General features: G+C 55.1%; 2 protein-coding genes across 9 annotated transcripts in view; one reads left to right on the top strand and one right to left on the bottom strand.

Annotated features, from left to right (window-relative positions):
• MTUS2 (microtubule associated scaffold protein 2) overlaps nucleotides 1-8,663 on the top strand; it is a 371,881-nt gene extending 363,218 nt beyond the window's left edge. For all 5 annotated transcript variants that reach the window (XM_043477534.1, XM_043477531.1, XM_043477533.1 and 2 more), the window contains 4 exons: nucleotides 458-556; nucleotides 1,588-1,707; nucleotides 4,564-4,661; nucleotides 5,786-8,663. In XM_043477534.1, coding sequence (XP_043333469.1) covers nucleotides 458-556; nucleotides 1,588-1,707; nucleotides 4,564-4,661; nucleotides 5,786-5,999 — 531 coding nt within the window. In that variant the 3' untranslated portion in view covers nucleotides 6,000-8,663. The remainder of the gene's footprint in view (nucleotides 1-457; nucleotides 557-1,587; nucleotides 1,708-4,563; nucleotides 4,662-5,785) is intronic.
• A 5,520-nt stretch (nucleotides 8,664-14,183) lies between these two features.
• The window catches only part of SLC7A1 (solute carrier family 7 member 1), a 61,342-nt gene continuing 53,694 nt past the window's right edge, over nucleotides 14,184-21,831 (bottom strand). For all 4 annotated transcript variants that reach the window (XM_043477536.1, XM_043477537.1, XM_043477538.1 and 1 more), the window contains exons 9-13: nucleotides 20,960-21,062; nucleotides 18,922-19,139; nucleotides 18,554-18,720; nucleotides 17,877-17,985; nucleotides 14,184-16,652 (exon numbers count right to left, since the gene is read on the bottom strand). In XM_043477536.1, coding sequence (XP_043333471.1) covers nucleotides 16,549-16,652; nucleotides 17,877-17,985; nucleotides 18,554-18,720; nucleotides 18,922-19,139; nucleotides 20,960-21,062 — 701 coding nt within the window. In that variant the 3' untranslated portion in view covers nucleotides 14,184-16,548. The remainder of the gene's footprint in view (nucleotides 16,653-17,876; nucleotides 17,986-18,553; nucleotides 18,721-18,921; nucleotides 19,140-20,959; nucleotides 21,063-21,831) is intronic.

Here is a 21,831-nt window from a genome sequence, read left to right as displayed (position 1 = left end):
TTTGAGATGGATTCATTCTCCTTCTTGAAGTCTGGGCCTGGGGTGCGGCTAGAGGCCAGACTAGACACCTCTCTGCTGATGGTCTGCCTCTGTGAGGTTGGTTATTGAATTACTAAATGCCCCCCTCACTGCAGGCTTCTTGTTGGAGCAGAAGCGAGGATGGCATTCCCATCTCAGAGTCAGGTCACCTGCTTTGGGCACCCCCCAACCCCCGCATTTTCTGTGCGGCAGCAACATTCACCTGTCAGCGTCTTGTGGTCTGTTCTGGACAAGACACTGAGATCGGGAGACTGCGGGCATTTGGGGGCCTCTCCCCTGGCATGCAATGTTCTTTTGGTGGGACCCAGTGAGGGGCCCTCTGACCTCAATGCCCCGTGAGGAGCAACCCGGGCAGAGGGCACCTCCCAGGGGTCGTGTCTGCGAGGACCGAGCTGGATGTCTCATGTGTTACCTGCAGGACCAAGTGGACACGCTGACCTTCCAGAGCCAGTCTTTGCGGGACCGAGCCCGGCGCTTCGAGGAGGCTCTGAGGAAAAACACGGAGGAGCAGCTGGAGGTACCATGAGCTCTCAGCCTCCCAGCACCCTGCAAGCCTGGGGCTCCCCCAACATCACCCCAAAGACAGAGCCCGTGTGCTGATCTGACTCCAGAGCAACAGCGGTCAGGGCCTGCCAGGATTTTAAACATACACCCATGGGCACCTGTCCTGAGTCAGGACGGCTGTGGGTTCTCCATCTGAGTGTTATTCTTGCCGCACTTCACAGGGCTCCCCAGCCACTGTCCATGAGCCCCTGGGACAAGCTGGACCTGGAAATGCCTCTGCCTGTACCCTCACCCCCACCCCGACACCCTATTCCTTCCCAACCCCAACTCCACAGAGAAGAATTGCTAAAGGTTGAAGGTTTCTTTTTCCAGAAACCCTGGCAATATTCCTTCCCTCTATGTAGGGTTGCCAGGTGAAATCCATGACACCCAGTGAAATGTGAGATACACACAAATGAGTTTTTTAAATACGTATCCTACAGTACAAAAAAGTTGTTTATGTGATATTCAGACTTAATTGAACATCCTGTCATTTTACTTGTCACATCTGGCAGACTTACGCTAACAGTTCTTTTTCTACAATGCCTTTTTAAACTACTTTGCTCATTTCCTACGTAGGGTGCGGAGGGGGCAGGGCTGTCCGTGGGCACAGGCAGGGACCTGTGTCAGTCTTCACCTGTGTGTTGAACCAAGTAGCCTGGGCGAATGTTAAAGGCCAATGTTGAATTTAGTGTTTTTGCCCACTAAGTTCCCTTGAGGGACTAGGCTGGTGGAATCCGGCCACCCCAGTATCTGACATTTCAGGGACCGTGGCCTCCCCTCTCCTGCTCCCCACGGAGCGGTATCTTTAGTCTCGCTCCCAGTGGAAACTCCTGGCGTCTTTATCAGGGAGGACTGTGAGCGTTGTCGCCCTCCCGCCCCCTCGCTCTTGTTCTCTGTTAAGCTTGTTAACAGAGACTAGATTTCGCTGAGTTCATGACACCGGTGAATGCTGGGCTTTGCCAGGGTGCCTGGGAAACAGCTCCTTGCTCTCTGCCCCTGCAGATTGCCTTGGCTCCTTATCAGCACTTGGAAGAAGACATGAAGAGTCTGAAGCAGGTGTTGGAGATGAAGAATCAACAGATACATCAGCAGGAAAAGAAGATTCTTGAGCTGGAAAAGCTGGTGAGTCGCCTGTAACCCTGGGAGGCCCCCATAACTGGTGTGATATTCCCGCCGCCCTTGTGGGTGAAAGGATTAACAGCATTCGGGGGAGCATCTGGCCCTTAGCTGTCCATTGCTTGCACCTGAGCAGAAAAGATCACAGATGAGGCTCCAAGCCTTGTTTTGGGAGCCAGGAGGAGTTCAGGAGTCTCAGAGGTGGCCTCGTTTGTACAAATCTGGAGCCCATCTGAGTCCCTGCCTGCATCGACATCCATCACTGTGAGCTGCTGACTCCTCCCCCTCCCAGGGGAGGACGTGCGGTGAGCCTGCATCTGGGGAGCATCGCTGATGGGTACCAGGCACCGTGCAGACACTTTGTGTCTGTCTGTCCGATAATTCTGACAGCAATCCACTGAGTGGGATTCCATCGTCAGGAGTCTCCTTTCACAGATGCAGAGATGGAGGCTTAGGAAAAGGTCTTGTGTTACCCAGAGCCAGTAAGTGGCCCAGCCCAGCAGGAACCCTGAGCCAGAGCTCCAGGCCCTGGCTTCCACCAGGTGGAAGCCTCACCTTTCAGCCTGGCTCCTGAAAAACTAGCAAAGGACGCGCCTTTGGGGGACTAGAACGCTCAGAGTTCACTGCCAGACCCTGTGGGTGCAAGGGTTGCAGCTGAGATAGTAGTCCAAAGTTAGCAGCAGGGAGGCTTGCCTCCAAAGAGATACTATCTTGATGGGAAGGTTGGCCCAAGGGACTCAGATAGAGTCATTTGTTTTCTTCTTATCATTATATTTAAATTTTTGATACTATAGAAGGAAAATATGTGCGTTATAGGTAATTATAAGATAAAAACAAGGAGATTAAAATGCCATATTTCTACCACTGTTAACACTTTCTTTTTCTTTTTTTTTTTTGTTAGCACTTTCTGGAGGCTTTCCTCCATACAAGTGTACACACCCCAATATACAGCACGTGTGCGCACACACACCAGGGTTTTGCATCCTGCTTCTTTTCAGTTAGCACATCTTCAACTCAGTATCTCAGTAACTGATCGTCTCCTCTAACTTTTAAAGTTCTCTGCATGTCTCGGAAATGTCCTGGCAGCTGGTTTATCCAAACCAGGAGCTGGCCCCAGACCACCTGTTGTATTCAATCATCACGTCCGCTCTCCTGATCAAGCACCATCCCTCTCTGGGCGTCTCTAGCTGCACGGATGCTTGTCTCTTAGGATGGGAGCAGACAGGGCTGTGAGTGCCCATTACAGCATCCTGGATGAGGCTGGCCTCCTGGGACATTCCAGCAGCTCAGCTTTCCAGCTAGGCCAGAGCTAAGGCCAGTGGGGGACAGCTGAGGTGGACAGAGCCCTCCTCCTCCAGGCTGGGCTATCTGCATCCTTATCTGGTCAACCAGCAACCTCTGGGTTTATCCGGGGGTTTTTAGCCCTGCTCTAGGCAGTCTGTGGGCATGCAAGAGTTCTCATTCCAGAAACCTTTCCAGGCAGGGGTGGGGGCGGGGAGAGTTGATTGAATCACTTCCCATTTCCTAGGAGGGCTTCTTTGGTAGTTCAGATGGTAAAGAATCTGCCTGCAACACCAGACACCCACGTTACATCCCCTGGGTCGGGAAAGATCCCCTGGAGAAGGAAATGGCAACCCACTCCAGTATTCTTCCCTGGGGAATCCCATGGATAGAGGAGCCTGGTGGGCTGTGGTACACAGTTTCGCAAAGAGCTGGACACAACTGAAGCAACCTAGCACACACATGCACAGTGAATTACATATACACAATTTATGTGTGTGTCTGTATTGGATGCCTGTGTAGAATACACTTCTCATAGGAGTGAGTGTCTCCATGCCCCTACCATTGTCAGAGACAAGCCATGAGCACCCCCCAGGTCCAGTGTGGCTGGTGGGTCCCCTGGTTCTCCCTGCATTGGCACCTCTGGCAGCACCTGTACACACAGCACGACATTGTAAATTAATGGAGGGATGAAAATATCAATAATGTGGACACACCTTCCCTCCTGAGGCTCTGGGCAGCCAGGAACGTGCAGCTCAAGCCCAGCTTGGCACATGAACAGAAAATAACACCCTTCTCCGTGGTGGTTATTCCTTTGAGACTTAATGCCCACTCTCTGTCCGTGTGTCCCCACAGCCTGAGACCTAGCTGAAGTCAACTCCATTCTAAGATGAACTGAGAAATTCTTTTTTGAAAAGACTGTGAAGAACTCCCGCATAGGGTAGTTAAGGAAAACCACCACCCCTCCGTGAGTCGGGCTGAGGCATCAGAGTGGAAGGACTGGGCTCTAGCCAGCTCTTCAGCAAGTTCCCACACCTGCCTCATCTTTGTTCTCAGGAAATGCATGCATGCTAAGTTGCTTCAGTTGTGTCCAAGTCTTTGCAACCCCATGGACTATAGCCTGCCAGGCTCCTCTATCCATGGGTTTCTCTGGGCAAGAATACTGGAGTGGCTTGCCATTTCCTTTTCCAGGAGATCTTCTGGACCCAGGAATTGAACCCAGGTCTCCTACATTGCAGGCAGGTTCTTTACCACTAGCACCACCTGGGAAGCCACATAATTCACAATATATACCAATATATATACACACAGACATATTATATACCTACATATATATAAGATATATATATATATATAAACAGTACTTTTACAGTACACTCTGGTATTTTTTTATTGTTTTCTTTTGTTTAAAAAAGCAATGCTGGTCACGTCTCTCTAGCCTGGTTTTATAGCCGATGCACTGCAAACTGCAGCTTGAAAAACAGTTTTAGATAATCCTCCAAAGCCCAGAAGCCAAGGGCACTGGTCTGCCATCTTTCCCAGGGCCTGGCTGGGGAGCTCTTGACACTGCATCTTTTATAGGCAGAAAAGAACATTATCCTGGAAGAGAAGATCCAAGTTCTCCAGCAGCAGAATGAAGACCTCAAGGCCAGGATCGACCAGAACACCGTGGTCACGAGGTAGGTGGGCCTGGGCGATGGAGCCTCCGAAGTGCGCATCCCTGACAGAATGGCTTTGCTCCTGACCTGGGAGGGCTCTGCTTTTGTCCTCGCTCCTCCGAGCCCCAAGGCTTCCCCACGCAGGCTCTCGGCGCTCCCCACGTGGAGGAAAGCATAGAACACACTTCTCTGAGCGCCCAGCCATGCCCTGGCTCCGCGCGGCACCCTCCTCGGTGGAGAGGAGTGGGGTGGGCTAAAGTGTGTGGCACAGCTGGCGGGGGCAGGTGTGGTGGGGATCGTGGAGGAGGTTTTGGAAGGGCTGCCCGCTGGGAGTTCCAGGCTAAAGAGAACAGCCATGTGAGCCAGCCGACCCTGGGCTCCAGCAGTGGGGCCCTCGACTGCTGCCCCGGCGCTCAGCCAATGGCAGAGGGGAGCTGCCCCGGCCAGAGGGCAGCAGGGAACCTGCTCCGAGGCTCTGACTTCCAGGAAGGGCGGGGCGGCAACTCGGCTGCAGTGACGACAGAGGCATAAAACACATCGGGTTCCTTTCTACTTGGCGTCCATCAGCCGCAAACATCCGCGGAGCATCTGTTAGGGGCCGGGCCCCAGGCTGGGTGCCGAGCACCGGGGGAGGGACCGCTCTGGCCCCGTCCTCCAGGGCTCCAGCTCCAGCAAGCGACCAGATCCACTGCCCAGAAGGTCTCAGCGCGAGCTGACTGCTGCCAGGCAGGCCAGGGGCGAGGGCAGGCTGCGGAGGCTGAGGGCACCACCGACTCCGGGGGGTGTCCTTACCATCACCGCCTCTTATGTCTGCGCCGCTCAGCGCCCCCCACACCAAGCCCCTCTTGCCTGTTCCCTCAGGCCTGCAGCTTCTGCTCTGTCCACTGGCCACCAGCGCCTCCCCTGACCCGGGGCAGAGGGACTGTGGGCGAAATCAGGTGTTGGCAGAGAGACTCCGGGAGAGGATTGTGTGGGTGGGACAGGTGGCGATCACGTTTCAACCCCCCGGGGTTTGGTCCCTGTGGTCCACAGGCACCCACCACCCACCCCATTCTCTGTGCGCCCCTGGGCCTGGCCGACTCCAGGCTCAGGGTCTTGCTCTGCCATCGCTGCTCTGACTGCTGTTTGTTCTCCCCACCATGCAGACAGCTGTCGGAGGAGAACGCCAACCTCCAGGAATACGTGGAGAAAGAAACGCAGGAGAAGAAGAGATTGAGCCGAACCAACGAAGAGCTGCTATGGAAGCTCCAAACCGGGGACCCGACCAGCCCCATTAAACTGTCCCCCACATCCCCCGTGTATCGCAGCTCCTCCTCCGGGCCCTCCTCTCCCGCCAGAGTCAGCATGACGCCCAGATGACGCCACCACGCTGCGGGCCGAGCTGCGGCACCCGGTCCACGAGGGCTCCCATCTGCGGGGAGCGGTGACCGCCACGGGCCGGCCCGCCTGGCCCCGCGCGCATGCCCAGTCGCTGCGTCGCGGCCTTCCATGCGCGCATGCCCAGTCGCTGCATAGCCGCATCCCAGGCCGAGCCCTCTTCTAACCCTCGTATGTAGGACTGTCCCAGGACGGGCACTTAGGAACGTGTAAACGGTAGTGTCTCATGTGCAAACGTTCGGCCGTAGTCAGAGCCAAAAGAAGGAAATGCCAGTTGTCCTTGAGCAATGAACTTTCACTGCAGAATTTCAGGTTAGTTAACAGCTCAGTTTTGACTATCCATTGAATAATCTTTGTGTACTGCACCGGATATGTGTGTATATTTAGATACACGTATATACACATGCAGCGGTTCTGAATTGCATTTTTTATAACATTAAGTGCTGACGTATTTTGGTGACGGTCAGCAGTTTTCTAACTCGTGCCTAAGAATTATTGGGAAATGAAAATGCATTTCTATCTACCTTCCCAGGAATATTTCTACCCAAAATAGAAAAAGGAAAAAAAAAAAAATACAGAGAAGAAGCGCCTTTCGACCTACCACCACGTGGTACTCTGTTTAACACAAACACCAGCCATTCCTGAACAGTAACTACCTTTGAAACAATCAGCTTCTTAGTCAACATGACGTGAGATCACTATTACTCCATCCGCAGATTTTATTACTAACATTCCTGTCCTGAGTGGATAAGGGGCAGCAGTGAGAAACCCTGAGGGGGATGAGCAGTTTTGCAGATTTTAACTCATGACCAGTGGATCGCCTATAGTCTTGTAAACACAAGTTTTGCTTTTTTCCTAAATGGCATCTTGGAATCCATCATTCGGCTATTGCATCCTTGGGAAAATATGGAAGCACATGACCTTAGAGAATGAGGGTGAGAATGGCCTTGGAGTTGGCCAGGACTATTCACGCTCCATCCTCAAGAAGGAAAACTGCTGATAGGGTCTGTATTCTGACTAAGCGTAGAGTAGAAGAGTGTCCTCTGGCATCCTGTTTGATGTGATGCTATAAATAGTCAATCCACCAAAATATGACCTTCAGCCCTATTTCATTGCCCCCCCCCCCCCCCCGCCTTCAGTTAGGTTCTGTAACCCAACCTCATTCTTGTACATTGAGCAGCTCAGGGGTTTCTAGCAGGGGCTTCCAGAAAACCAGTTCTTCGGTCCTGGGGGGATCAGTTCCTGGTTGTGCTAGATCATCACATGACCTCCCAGAAACCCAGGTGTTTTTTTCTGCTGAGAGAGGTCCCATCTTTGGCCCAGGAGGTTCTTCCACAGAGAGGAGCCCCAGGAAATAGCCAGCCAGTGGTCAGGCTTCTGGCCTGGCATTTGTCTCCTAAATGGATTAGAATGGGAAAGAGATTCCTGTAGTGCTGTGGACCATTAGAAGCATAAGACACAAAGGAAAGTAGTTTCAGCCATTTATACAGTGATGATAATGATGTCTTTGTTTACTGTTCGTGACAAAGACCCTGTACTTTTCTCCCCAAGGGCCCTCAAAGTGGTCCTGAGCACAAGACTGATTCTGAGCAAACCCGAGATAGGCAGACTTATGTAGATACACTTTGTGGGGCCAGAGTCACAGAGCAGGAAAGAAACGGCTCAAGAAAGGGGTCCCCAGGCCCAGAGCCCCTGCCTGCTCATGGCATATGCGGCCGGCATGAAGACAGACCTGGTCTGTGTTCGTTGCATGAGTCAAGGTTGGGCTTCCTGGCCTCACATACATCTCATTCCTAGCAAACCTCCAGGTCTTTGCCCATCCTGGGGACATAGACAGGAGATACTCAGTGAAGAAACATTTTTCCGTTTAGTGGGTCTGCATGACGCTGTGATGTTGAGTCGGGCATCCCGTTAGAGTAGATGATACCACATTGACTAAAATACACGAATATGTATTCTTTTAGCAGGCACCACCTGCAGACACAGTAGCTCAGCCCTCCGAACTAGGAACTGCTTCCATAACGGCACCTGCTAAATGCAGTCACACAGCAATACAGACGTCAGTGTTACGTTAGAATGTGGTCTGATGTGTTAGCCTGTTTCAGTCACAGTTGTAGTGGTGTTAGATCCAAGTAATCCCCCACTAGGTGACTAGAGCGTGGCTCTAACCATCCCTGACCTTGGGTACCCAAGCTAATTCCCACAATGCCCTGGCTTCCTTTCCTTGTCATGGACGCCCATCATATGTGGCTCCTATCCCCAAACTCGAGGGGCAGCAGTGCCCCCCCTTCACCTCTCCCTTCCCCTCCCCAACACTGTTAGGACTTGGACCTCTGTCTCTCTGGTGCCCACCTCCCAGGCTGGAGCTGTTTCCACAGAGAAATGCTACAGCCTCCCCACCTGTCTTGGACAAACCCACCCAACCTCACCAACCTCTCCTTGGGGTGTGGGATTCTGTTGGTGTCCTGCCCACCCCCAGCCCACCACACACCCTGCGAGGTTCCAGCTGGGTGTCGGAGCAGCGGATGGGCCGTGGAGCCAGCATACTTGGTGACCATCTGAAGGGGGTCACTCGTTCCTTTTCTGGCTGCGGTTTCTGTGTTGCATTATTTGTGTTTGAAGCATATTAAAATGAACTTGAGGGACCTTCTGTGATATGCACTTGATGTGACCATTGGCCTGGCCCCGCTTGGGCTTCAGGAGGTCAGGAGGGGACAGGGAGGCCCGAAGCCGGGTTCCTTCTATGTGTGCGCCAGGGTCAGCTGGTCTTCACTGAGTCTTGAGACCCTTCCGCCTCGACTCTGCCCCAGCTTTAGCAGGGTCCCTGCGCCCAGCTTGTAGCCCGGGACTTGAAGCAGACTTCCCCCGAGCTTTGGGGGCTCGGTGTCTCTGCTCCTTGTCTTGAGGTGGCCAGGTTGGACCGGAGGCCTTTGGAAAAAGGACACAAGAGGTCAAGTATAAGCCCCTCACTGTCAACTTCAAATTCAGATGCTGACCTGACTTTCTACCCCAAGTGGGCTTGGTCACTTTGTATCTGGGTGGTCACAGAGTTCTCAGAGCGGCCAGGAGGCCACTGGCTTCTAGCATGGGGGCCGTGGTCACAGCACTTCCTTGTCATGTGCCTTCTTGTGCCCGCGGGGTTCACAGGACCCTGAAAAGCACTGAGCCAGGACACTCCTTTAACCTGGAAGCATTCGCCCCCTCCCACCCCCTTAATACGGGCTTTCTGGCTAGGCTGCAGCCAGCTGGCAGGAGCACCAGGGGCCACAGGGAGACTCCAGTCAGTCTGTTCTCCCACGCTGATGCTGACCAGGAACCCCTTGGCAGGTGATAAAGGCCCCTGAGTTACTCTGGACCTGCCAACACCATCCCAGGACCCCCCGGGTCACCCATGCCTCCAGATATTGGTGACAGCTACCAATTAATGATTTACTCATCAACACATCCCAACCTGTTCATGTCTTTTGGCGCCTCCTGCCACCCACTTTAATCAGAACCACCCTGAATTATCCTCCCCGCCGCCCCACGCATCAGTACTGTCACTTAGCAAAGGGACGCTGGCGCCTGGCTCAGGGCCCCGTGGAGGAACTGAAGGTGGACTAGCCTCCTGGCAATGGAGAACCGTGTCCCCCACGGTTGCCAGGCAGCAGTCGAGAGACCTTCGAAGTCAACCACTCAGTCCCTGCTCTGTGGTCTCTGGGAGTCCTCGGCAGCTCCCCCACTGCCTGTGAGGCGGGGAGGAGTGAGGAGGGTGAGGCTCCCCTGCTGATGGAGGTGAAGGCTGTTATGCTGTGGATGCATCTGAGAACAAACCCAGCAGTGGGGCCAGGGATATTGGGTGGGGGTTGGTGGATGGGACAGCCTCCCTGTCAAGCAAGAGGCAGGGCCTTGCCCATGGTGGGGGAGGGGGTGGTGAATCTGGGTCAAATGCTTAAAAAAGTGAACATCGCCAGAGGCTAGAGCTAATTCACTTGTTTGCTAAATACCTTTTTAAAATTTTTTCCCTTTGGAACCGGTCTGCTTCTCTGGAACTTCTCTATAAACAAAAGCAGGACACCTGGGGTGTCTTGACCTACCAGCTCGGTTTTCTGCACCCTCAGGGTGGGGGATGAACAGGTCAATTTGCTCCCCTTACCGTGTCTGGGTTTCCCAGCGCCAGCATCACGCGGGATAGAGTGCCATCTAAGTGGGCCCCTCCCCTCCCTACAGGGCCCCGCCTCCCCACAGACAAGCCAGCCCACTGGCTTAGCTGCTGCTGATCAGTTTAACTGCACCCAAATCTGAGCAGCACAGCGCATCAGCAGGCGCTCAAGAAGCAACCGCAGGGATTCAGGGAGTAAAAGTGTCAAAGTCCGACCCCATACCTTCTCTCTACCCGACACTGCCCCCCGCCACACCCCCACTCCCTCGAAGTCCCAGATGGGTGTTGAGAAGTAGGCCAGAGATGGGCTGCATCAGCAGACACACTGCCTGCTTTATTCCCTAAGCCTTGCTCACATCGCATTTGTGGCTTGGTGGACAAGCTTAGATGGCAAAACGAAACGAGGCCCCTTTGCAGAGGGGCGTACAGGGGTACCCCCTGATAAGGGTCCCCGCCCTCCGGGCCGCCTGGTGACTGAGCAGTCCTGAAGGAATCCACGTGATTCCTCCCCACCGCGGAGGCCGGGCTGTCGGGGGCAGCCTCTGACTCACCAGACGAGCTTCGTCACCAAGCGGTGCGCTCCAGGTGACTGCCCAACCGCCGGCCTCCGGATGGGGGTGGCTTCAGAGACCTGTGTTGGGGTTTCCTGGGAGACTGCCAGGAGCCGGGCGGGGGTCCTCCAGGCGCCGGGCTCTAGATGGCAGCGTGGCGCCAAGGCACCAGCCTCTCTGCGCTGAGGGGGGCTCCACGCGTGGACCCGGCCAGGTGGCCCCCAGGTCCGGGAGGCAAGTAGGGGCGCCCCGCCTGCCTGAGCGCGTTCCCACCGTCCAGCCCGGGCGAGTGGCGTGCCGCGTGGCCCACGGGTGGTCCTCGGTTGCTTGATGATGGTCGCGCGGAGGCGGGGCGGGGCCTGCAGCAGCAGCCCCCTGCCCTCCTCTTAGTGCGGAAATGTCACTCCGCATCTTCCTGGTGGGGTCACACCACGACTCGGGGTCTGTGAATTGGGGCCACTCGACTGAATGCACCTCCAGTGCAGGAAGACGCCTCCTTTCTGAATTGGGGCCGGGGGTGGGGGGTGGTGGTGAGCGCTCGAGGGTTTTAACAGCCACACCCCCGGCCTTCCACCCCTGTCCTGCGAGCACCCCATCCCAGAGGACGGGTGTGTATGGGGAGGTGGAGGGCAATACGAGGCCGAGGGGTTCTGGGCACAGGTTGGGGGGCGGGGGTGGTGGTTGCTGCACTTGGTATCACGTCGTCATGCAGACAGCAGCTTCATCCCCCACCATCCGGTTGGCGAGGAGACCTCTGGGCCCCAAACCCAAGGCGATCTGGGAAGAGTGGGCGGTTGGGGAGATGATCCAGGGGTCCCCCTGGCTGCGGATTCCCTTCCCCGGCCCCCACCCCGAGCAGCGAGGCAACGAGACATCCGGCTGTGAGATTCAAGAAGCAAAGACCAGGCTCTGGGACTCTCCGAGCCACACCCCCCCACCCCTCACCACCCTTCCCACAGCTGCCGGAATTCCTAAGACCGCACTGGGCACGCCCAGGCCGTAGATAGGAGTTTATTAGGATTTGCAGAAGCATGACGGGATGTACCAACAAAGTTTGACTTTACAACATGAACTATTATGGCATCAGTGTACCAGCAAAACTGGGATACAGAGCACAGGTTCACATTTTTTAAAGGCAATGGACATCTACTCTTGTCCTTAAAGTAAAAACGGGTGGTGGGGGGGCGGGGGGGAAGGTATGGGGGGGACTTCGAGGGGACCAGCAGAGGCCAATCTGATTTGCAGTTAGCTGTCAGAATCTAAATCTAGTATTGCAATTATAAGAAACTATAAGAAAACTATTAGAAAAATAGAACATCAAACGAGCAAAAAAATATTACACAATTTACATAATAAAAAACACAATCCTCTTAGTAATGGCTCCATGTTCAGTAGAAGAAAAAGTACACTGGAGAACCCACACACCTTCAGGTTTGACAATAAACCAACCCTCGTGGAGATCGTCACCCCTTTGTGCTCCTTAGACTTATCCACGCTTAAAGGCACAACATAAGCAGGAAACTTATCTTAAATAGATATTATAAACTTCTCCAATGGGAAAATAAGTCTCAAACTTAAAAAGTTTGTCATCAAGAAACACAACATCATATATACCTTGTTAATAATTTAACAAGGCCTGAATGCCTCTTCCCAGCCATGCTCCCTGACCCTGAGAAATCTCATTTGGACTTCAAGCCGAGGTCTCACGGCGGAGTGTTCAGCCAGCAGTTCGACACGTTGACAGGGTGGTCCTGGGATAGGGGGGCTCCTGAGAACTGCGCCCCGAGACCCCTGGCTGGTCCACTCCCTCTTGAAAGAGCACTGCCGCCCAGCGAAGCAATGGGCACAGAAAGACTGGATCGTAGTGATGAACAGGAAGGTCAGTTGACTTTTTTTTCTTTTTTGCCTTAACCACCCATTAGGCATCATAACTACGATGATGAGATACAAAGTGTTTGTAGCTTCTTGCACCACTGGATCAATAAAGCATTTCACCACCCAAAAAAGTCCACAAGAGTCTGATAAACTGTACATCTCGCTCCCGCTAAGGAGCCTTACATAACAATACTCTCATTACCAAGGCAGACAGATAGTAATATATTTTAAATTATACATAAAATTATACACAACACATATTTAGTTCCATCTGAAGTTGAACTCACACGCCTGCGTGGACATGCCACAGCCCCGCCTCTCCGTCCATCCTCGCACACTGGGGCGACGGGCCGGCATGAAGCCGCTCCCTCTGGTCTCCATGGGGGTGTTCTCAGGGGTCAACAGAACAAGCAGCTCTTACTCAGGGTGTCAAAGTGGGGTGTCCACCCCTGGCATGGGGCCAGGCCTCTTCTCTGCAGCAGCGAGACCCCCAAGTACCTGCGGGCTCACCTGCAACCAGGCGAGGCCTTTACGAGCTGTGTCCACACATCCTGTGCCGACGGATCTGCTTCCAATGTCAGGCTAGTCGCCATCCTAGGCAGGACCCAGTCAGCTCACCATGCCCGCCTGGCAGTGGGGGTGGCGGGGAGGAGACCTGGCCCAGCCTGGGTTCCCACTCGCTCCCCCCCTCACCCCACGCATGGAACAGCAAACACAAGCGCAAGGCTCCTGCTGTGCCCGCAGCCCTCCTGGGTGAGAAGAGATGTGACCAAGGGGCAGAAGGGAGTGACGGGGCCCTGGGGGTCCCATGGTGGGTGGAGAAGCCCCACAAGGCTGTAGTCAACCTGGGGTGTCCAAACTCCATGGGACGAGGTGGTCGATCACTTGATGGAGACTGAGGGGCTCAACGGAACAAAGCCCAAAGCGGGGGAGATGCAAGTGATGCTGACATTGTATCAACTGAGCAGCAGTCTCCCGGCCATGGCCCTATCACACCCCCTCTGGGTTTCTAAAAACTCACCTGGCCCAAAATCAGGGGAGGAGGTGTAGGCAGCGGGGGCATGGGGGCCATGCAGGGTCCTGACTGCCCCCGAAAGGTCCCATCCCTGCCCAGGGGCTCACGTCTCCCCCGCCCACGGGCCCGGCTGATTCTCCAGAGACACTGCGCCCCTCACTCTCCCACACAGGGCCCGGGGGACCCCAGGTGGGTTTTCACAAGGTCACGCGTGTGCAGGGAGGGGCCCACGAGTGGTGGGAAGGGGCAGTTCCTCCCCACAAGCGGGTCTTTCCAATGTGAGTGTTTGAGGCTGGTGCCCAGGGAACCGAGGACACAACATCCCCAGGGGGTGTCTCTGGACAATAACAGCCAAGTCATGAAACTGAGTCTGGGCAGGGCTGAGATGTGAAACTGTCAGGCACTTCCAGTGGTTATTTTCTGCCTGTGTGTGTGTATTTATGTGTGTATGTTATGTCTCTGTGTGTACATGTGTTATGTCTGTATGTGTGTGCATATGTGTGTTATATCTGTGTGTATGCGTATATACACATGTGTTGTATGTATACATGTGTGTATGTGTCTCTGTGTGTACATGTTATGTCTCTGTGTGTGTGTTATACCTGTGTGTATATACATGTGTGTGTTGTGTGTATACACGTGTGTATGTGTCTGTGTGTGTACGTGTGTTATGTCTGTGTGCATCTCGTCTCTGTGTGTATGTATGTGTCCATCTTAGGCGCAGGAAGGCGGGCCGTGATAACGATGTCTCCCATCCCTGGGTGGGGATGGAACCTTTCGGGGGCAATCAGGCCCCTGCACGGCTCCCACCCACCCCTGCCTACACCTCCTCCCCTGATTTTGGGCCAGGTGAGTTTTTACAAACCCAGAGCGGGTGTGATAGAGCCAGGGGCTGCAGACGCTGCTCAGTCTCCTGGCAGCATGGCCCCACACAGAAGAGAAAACATCTGGCAACGGTATGAAAACCTCTCTTCACAAAAGCACAGGTCACTGAACCCCATCCAATGACCCAGGGATCCTTTCCTCAGATGGGGCTCTGACCCGGCATGGAGGGTGGGGGCCTCTGATACCAATGGGCGGGCCCTGCGGCACAGCCCCTTGGCTCCAGGTGAGGCAGGGGACCATCTGTCATGACAGGCCTGCCCGTGAGATGCTGAGACACACCTTCTCGGCCGGAGGACGAGGCATGTAGCTGGCTCAAGTGTCAGCTGTGTACAGTCTGCTGGGGGCGGTCAGGCTCAGAGATTTCAGCCGGAAATAAAAAAGTGAGAGAAACTCTACCCGCCACCTTTCCTGGACACACTGGTTCCCTCACACTCTCCGCCTCGGTGGAGAAACAGCAGACAACTCGAGCAGACAGGTGGCTAGCAGGCCCCAGGAAGCAAGCAGACAACCAAAACACCTCAACGAAATAAGTTAAGATTCATCAAAATATGGTACAGCACCAGCTACATAAACCTAAACACCTTTCTTTGGAAACCCAAGCTTCGGGCTCTCGTCCCCACTTTGCAAGATTCGCAAGTGAGACTGTGAATAAAGTTACCACGAGTGACCAGAGAGGACGATGGAGCCTGTAACTGGGGCTGGGCCCTCGCCCACCCAGGCCAACCCTGCTTCACTCATTCTTGCTTTTTTTTTTCTCCAAGAACTTTCTGGGGCAGAGGGAGAAAAGCCAAGAGCCATCAGTTTATCAGGCTTCTTTCTACCAGATTTGTGTCAAAGGGCAGAGGGGGAAGATAATGGGAGCTAAGCTTCACAAGCAGCATTTATATTTTGTGTGGAGTCAGAAACGCCAGCCCCCTCACCTCCCGCCAACGCAGGCCCTTCCGTCCCCCAACTCCACTCTTGGGAAGGAAGGCACGGCCCACCTGCAAGGAGTGTCCCTGGGGCCTTGGCAGGGCGCGCCATGTGCACAAGGACACGGGGTCATCACGGAGGCAGGGGTCCCCCGCAGCATCCAACAACACACACAGAGCACACGAGAGGGACGGCATGGGACCCCACACTGCCCCGCCACGGGCAGACCCCCACATCCTGAACAATTCAGGGAACGACTCGGCCGTTTTCCACATCACCGTCATGCACCAGCTGGATTGCGTGGCGACTCACAGCCAAGGACAGGAGGACTCTGTGTGATGATGAGACGCACGAGGGGCCAGAGGCAGCTGGGGGGCAAGGGGGGGCCGTGCGTCACTCAGGACGAGTGGACACTGGCCTGGGGAACCTTGAGACCCATGAGCAGCAGAGGGGGCAGGACCCCGCGAGGAGCCGGGACCAGGGGGAGCGCTCAGCTAAGCTCCGCTCTTTTGAGGCAGGTCCTACAGAAATAGTGTCACGTTCCAGTTACTCAGGACTCGGCCGAAGCAGCAGCAGGGACCTGCTGGAGGGCCGATGGCTGCAGGAGGCCGGCGGGGGGGAGCCTGGCCCCCTGGCAGGAGTGTGCAGAGTGCGGGCCAAGGCTCCTGCCTGGAGGGAGGGGGCGGTCACAGTCCGGCGACCTTCCGGGGGCAGCTCAGAGGGCTGAGCAGGAGGAGATGGTCTGGTCTTCCTCTCTCAGTAAACTAAACCGCTGGGCTGGGGCATGGGCACAGCCAGGGGACAGACACCTAGCACCGGGGCGGCTGTCTGGGGCTGGGCCAAGGCGGGGACGGGACCTGGCATGGCGCCCCCGGGATGGAGGCCTGGGCTCCCGAGGTGACCTCCATTCTGCCCGAGGCCGCGGCAGCTGGGGTGCTGGACGGGCGAGGAGAGGGGCTGCCGTCCTTGTCTGGGAGGAGGCTCGGAGGCAGGCGGCGGCCAGTCCCAGCCCTGGCCATGTGGCCCCACCAAGAGCTGCCAGGGGGTCGGGGCCGCGGGCCGTATGTGGGCTGCGCTGAGCTCCGGGCACGCGGGCTGGGTGGGGTGGTGGTGCGAGGTGCTGCGGGGGTCTCTTGGGGGCAGGACCATGCGTCACTTGCAATGATCCAAGTGACCGTCAGGAGTCCTTGTGGGGTCGGCGGCCAGGGTCGCCTCCTCGCTGTGCCAGAGACCGTAGCCGAAGTAGATCAAGAAGCCTGCGGGTCGAGGGCAGAGACAGGGTGTGAGTCCGGGAGGCGGCCCCAGAGTCAGGATCTCTTGAGAGGCAGGGGGCCTGCCCCCCAGGTAAGCCCACATGACTTCCGGCAGGGTCACCTCTACACCTGGCAAAGGCAGGCGCGTCTTTCTGGGCAGCCTTGCGCCTGGCAAGCCACCGGGTGGGGACCCCTGGAGGGGCGCTGGTGCCTCTGCCTCATCCACTGCCCACCTGGCGGGGCGGCTGCCCTGTGGCCGCTGGAGGGGTCAAGCAGACCCTCCAGAAGTTGCACTGGGTTTCCAAGGGCACTAGGGCTCCCTGGGCTCCTCACGCTGTCTGTTACAGCTCCTGATTTTCCCACGAGTGGCTTAGACCCTCAGGTCACGTGGGAATTCATGCAACCCACCAATTCAGTCATTCTGCTGAGTTTCAGGGGCCATAGGGGTCTGTGGTGGGACCCGGAGATCTGTGCCCCCACTGACCACCTTTGTGCCAGTGACAAGGGAGAACAGTCCTGGAGCCCAGGAGCTTGTGGAGGGTGCTCAAAAGCAGGCATCCCCCACCTCTGCAGGGAGGCAGGAAGCTACCCTCAATACCCCTCAGTCACTGGGGCAGGGGGGTTTGGCCACAACTCAGCCTAAAGGCCACTGCTCTCATCAGGGGTACAGCCCGCTCAGGCCAGTCTCCCAGCCACCAATGCTACAGAAGGAACCTGGGTTCATTTCTGCACCTCGGGCTGCTAGAGGCCCGCAGAGGGGCCATGGTCAGTGCAAAATGGGGCCAGGCCCCAAGGGGGAACCTCTAGTTCTCCCACGGGCCTAGCCAGTCCCTGCAGCCCAGGGGGCTGTCCAGACAGTGCAGTCTGGGGTGAAGAAGGTGGTGCTCTGTCAACAGCAGACTCACGGGCTGATTCTTTGAACGTTGAGCTCTTTCCCAAACAGATAACTGGTTCAGGCCAAGGCTTTACAATTATCTACGAGGGAGGGAGAACCCACAGCCTACCAGGTGTTCCTCACTGTCAGAGAGAAAACCGCTGACTACACGTGTTTTCACTGTGTTTTGAAATCGGAAACAGGGGTAGCTGGAGGATGCAAGCCAGCTGGCCAGTAGCAGAGAGGACAACGAGCTGGGCACGGGCGGGGAAGGGGGCGAGTGGGGGAGTGGGGGGCCTGAGAGAGGCTGGGACACCACGTGCTGGTCACCTCGAAACCCACGCCTCACATACCGATCAGCATCCACACGGCAAACCGAACCCACGTGCCCTGGTCCAGCTGCATCATGAGATAGACGTTCACGAAGATGCTCAGGACGGGAAGGACTGGCAAGAAGGGCACCTGCGGGGAAGGGCGGCGAGCGTGAGACGGCAGAGCCACCCAAGGGGAGCACCCTCCCAGGCCTGATCTGGACGGGCGGGGCTGTGTGGGGAGGGGCTGAGTGCCAGGCCCCACCCCGGCACCCCATCCCCTCGGCACCCCCAACACAGCCCCACAGGCAAACCCTCGCAGGTGGGAGTTTGTTCTGAGCGACACTAGTTGCCACAGTGAACTCACATCTCACTTCTGAGCTTGCTGAACAATCTTATTATTAGTAGACTCTAAGCCTGCAGAGGCCCTGGTCATCTCCAAGGCCTGGTAACGACACACGATCCACCAGGGCAGATGTTTACTTATGAAAAGCTTACAGGATGCAGGGGCACTGCTCCACCCAAGGGCCAGGGGCCGGCCTTTCTCAGCAGCGCTGTCTCTGCCTGGCTCACATGCCCCTGAGTTTGGCCAGCAAGCACCTCACTCCGCACACCCAGGCCTGCGGGAGCCCAGCGGGGCAGGGTGGCCTCCTGCAGGAGAGGCAGGATCATGGCCTCCCGGGGGTGGGTCCCTCCAGCTGTCAGGCTGAGCTGTTTACCTTGAACGAGAGCTTGGTCTTGCTCTCAGGCTGCCGCCAGATGATGGCCGTGACCACGGAGCAGAGGAAGGCAGAACCCATGAGTAGAAAGACTGCCCACAACTCCCCCTTCACCAGGGCGTCCTTGCCAAGCACAGCTGCCATGCAGAAGGTGATGACCAGAAGTGCTAAGAGGGACAGACAGAGAAAACCACACTTCAGTCATTCCCCAGGATCCCACAGACAGATCAGTTCTTCCCAAAACCCCGGAAGGGTTGGGCTCCATCTCTGCAAGCACCAATCCCAATTAGGGCAGAATAACTGACATCATGGTCCCTCTGGGGATAAGCAAGACCCCAAACACCGTGCAGGGAAGGGCAGGTTCTTACCTAGGAGGCTGGTTGAGATGTTCACGATTAGCCCGGAGAATTTGGAAGGCTCCGTATTTTTCGGTGAGAGTACGGTTTTCAAAGAAAGCCTCTCTGCTTCCGGTAAAAAGCCCGTCTGAGAATCACTGCTGCTCACCAACTCATTCTGGTCAACTGGATCGAGCTCGTCGCTAGTCCTGGCCATCTGGTATACCATGTTGGGCTGCTCGGGCTGATACCTGCAAGGTAGCATATTGTTTAGCCATCTGATGAGGCTTTAACTCAGCACAAGTACACACACTCTAACTCATGTTCTTAGTAAGCCTTCAAAGCTGCCTAGGACACAAGACATAAAAAGGGAAGATGGTCAGAATGAGAAAACGTGCGTGTGTGCTAAAACGCTTCAGTCGTGTCCGACTCTTTGCAACTCCGTGGACTGCAGCCCACCAGGCTCCTCTGTCCATGGGATTCTCTAGGCAAGAATACTGGAGTGGGTTGCCAGGCCCTCCTCCAGGGGATCTTCCCAACTCAGGGATCAAACCCGCATCTCTTATGTCTCCTGCATTGGCAGGTAGGTTCTTTACCACTAACTTTCCACAAATACAAACAGAGGAGACCAGGGCCTCACTCCTGCCTCAGGGCAACATCCTCTTCCTTTTATGTCTCTGTTTTGAGGCAACTTGACCTCCACCTGAAACAGCCCAGAGGAAGGTATGAAGATCATTTCTCTCATTCTGAAAAGCAGCTCTGGCCCTTAAGATATGAGGCCACTCACAACAAAACTATGGTTGTAGGAAGCTAAAATACAGACAGAACTAGAAAGCAATCATATTAGGATCCTGTTCCGTGCAGAGAGTCAGAGAAACGTGTCTGCAGGCTGATGAATTTGAGAAATTCTGTTTGCATGATTTAATTGGATCAATTTATTTAAAAACTCTAAGTGCCTTGGGATAAATAACTCTCTAAAGCTGGGTGAAGGACTAAGCCTATGGCATGATTTCCAAGACACAAGCCACCTGCAAGTGAAGCATTCATTTTAAATGAGGCGAGTTATCTTCCCAGCCAAAAGGAACAGAGCTCCAATCTCCTCCACCAGCTTTGAAACACGCAATGCTTTATGAATTATTCTGCATATAATCTAAGAGTGAGTATGAAGATACTTCACCTTTTTTTTTTTTCACTGACTCACTTAAGAAAGTTGGGAGAGACTCGGAGAAGATTGTAGCACTGAGCTCTTGGGAAAAAACACATGGTCAGAAACACTAGCTCTAGCTGATTCTCCAGAGCCACTACTGAGGCTCAGCCCAGGGACGGTAGCTGCAGAGCATGTTATGGATGGAATCCATGGCTTGGCAAGATTAAAGCCCTGCAAAGTAGGGGGCCTCTCGCCAGGAGACCACATTGGGTGGCTATGCTACGTGGGGTCACCCCTGGAAGCAAGGAAGCAGAGCCCTGTCTCCCGGAGCAAAGGAAAACTGGGGCAGGGTGAGCTTGGAGGGACGGGCACCATGGCGGCCAAGAGCCCCGGCCCGGATCTTCTGTGTCATGGCCCTCCACGGGGCCGGCCCCGTCCAGACAAGACTCAAAGCAGAACCTGGAGAGTCTTCCTGCACATCACCCCCGGCCCTCCAGGCTCTGTAACAGCACTCTCACCTCCAAGGAAGCATCACAGTGTCCCCAGTTCTCCCAGTGCCCACCAGGGCCAGTCCCTAGTCTCCGGTCCAAACTGAGATCGTTACCCTCAGCCTTCAAAAATTCTAATCCAAAGATTCAGCCCCCAGCCGTCAAGTTGTCTCTGTCCTCCAGACATCCAGCCAGAAAAATCAGAGCTTATGAGAGAGAGAGAGAGCAGTCAAGCCACCCACCCTGGACTCCTTTCAAGGCTATTCTCTGTAACTAGACTTTCAAGCACCAGGTCCCACCCTCTCCCAGGCAGTTCCCAAAGGAACGATCCACAGCCTCAAGTTTACAGCGTATAAACCATTAACACGAACTGATAGCAGGAAGCTGGCAGGGGGCATCTGCTCTTGTGTCCTGGAACCCGGAAAGCCACACCTACCGTAAGACCAAGACGCAGGCAGCCACCAGAGAGTAAGCCAGGAGAGTGCCGATGGACATGAGGTCCACCAGGTCCTTCAGGTCGAAGAGGAAGGCCATCACCGCTGGGGAGGAGGAGACGAACATTAGGACGGGTGTGGGCCCGAACACACTGACAGCCAGGGCCATCAACCACCCGTGACCCTTGGCACCCGGGAGGGCCTCCCCTTCCCCTGCCAGCCCTTTCCATGAAAAAACACAGCAGCACTGCTTAAAAGGAAGGAAAGCTCAGGATTAAACCACATACACAGCTCCCAACAGACAGCAATAATAAATAACATTTAAATAGAGAGAGCACTTTTATCAGCATGACCCTGTTGACCCCCATGGCAATTCTGCCAGCCATCCCTACACTACAGACGGAGAAAGCAAAGTCCAGACATGTTGAGAGACTTACCTAAGTAAGGGCACACAGCTAATAAGTGGAAAAGTCAGGCACTGAGCTAGGTTCTTATGGCTCTGGGGCAGTATGTCTTCCTCTACACTATGCAGACTCACAGAGTCTGCATCTATGCATATCTAGCCATCCACCCATACGCCACCCATCCACCATCCATCCATCATCCTTCCATCATCCACCCATCCATCATCCAATGGCACTCATGAGCATGCCAGTCACGGGGTGCTAGGTATATGCCACTGAACAGGGTAGACCAAACAGCCCTTTGGTCTTCCCAAGAATACCACCTGAGACCTGCATCAGGAGGCAACAATGATGAGGAGGTGGGTGAGGGCAAGTCTGGGGCCCTGGGAGGGCTCACAGAGGCTCCTAACCCAGAAGGTGGGCGTGGAAAGTGATGTTATTCCCAAACAATACCAGTCCCTTCACCACAA

This window comes from Cervus canadensis, chromosome 9 (assembly GCF_019320065.1).
Source record: "Cervus canadensis isolate Bull #8, Minnesota chromosome 9, ASM1932006v1, whole genome shotgun sequence".
Lineage (NCBI taxonomy): Eukaryota > Metazoa > Chordata > Mammalia > Artiodactyla > Cervidae > Cervus > Cervus canadensis.
Note: the sequence above shows the minus strand (reverse complement) of the source record. Positions and strands in the feature narration are given on the sequence as shown.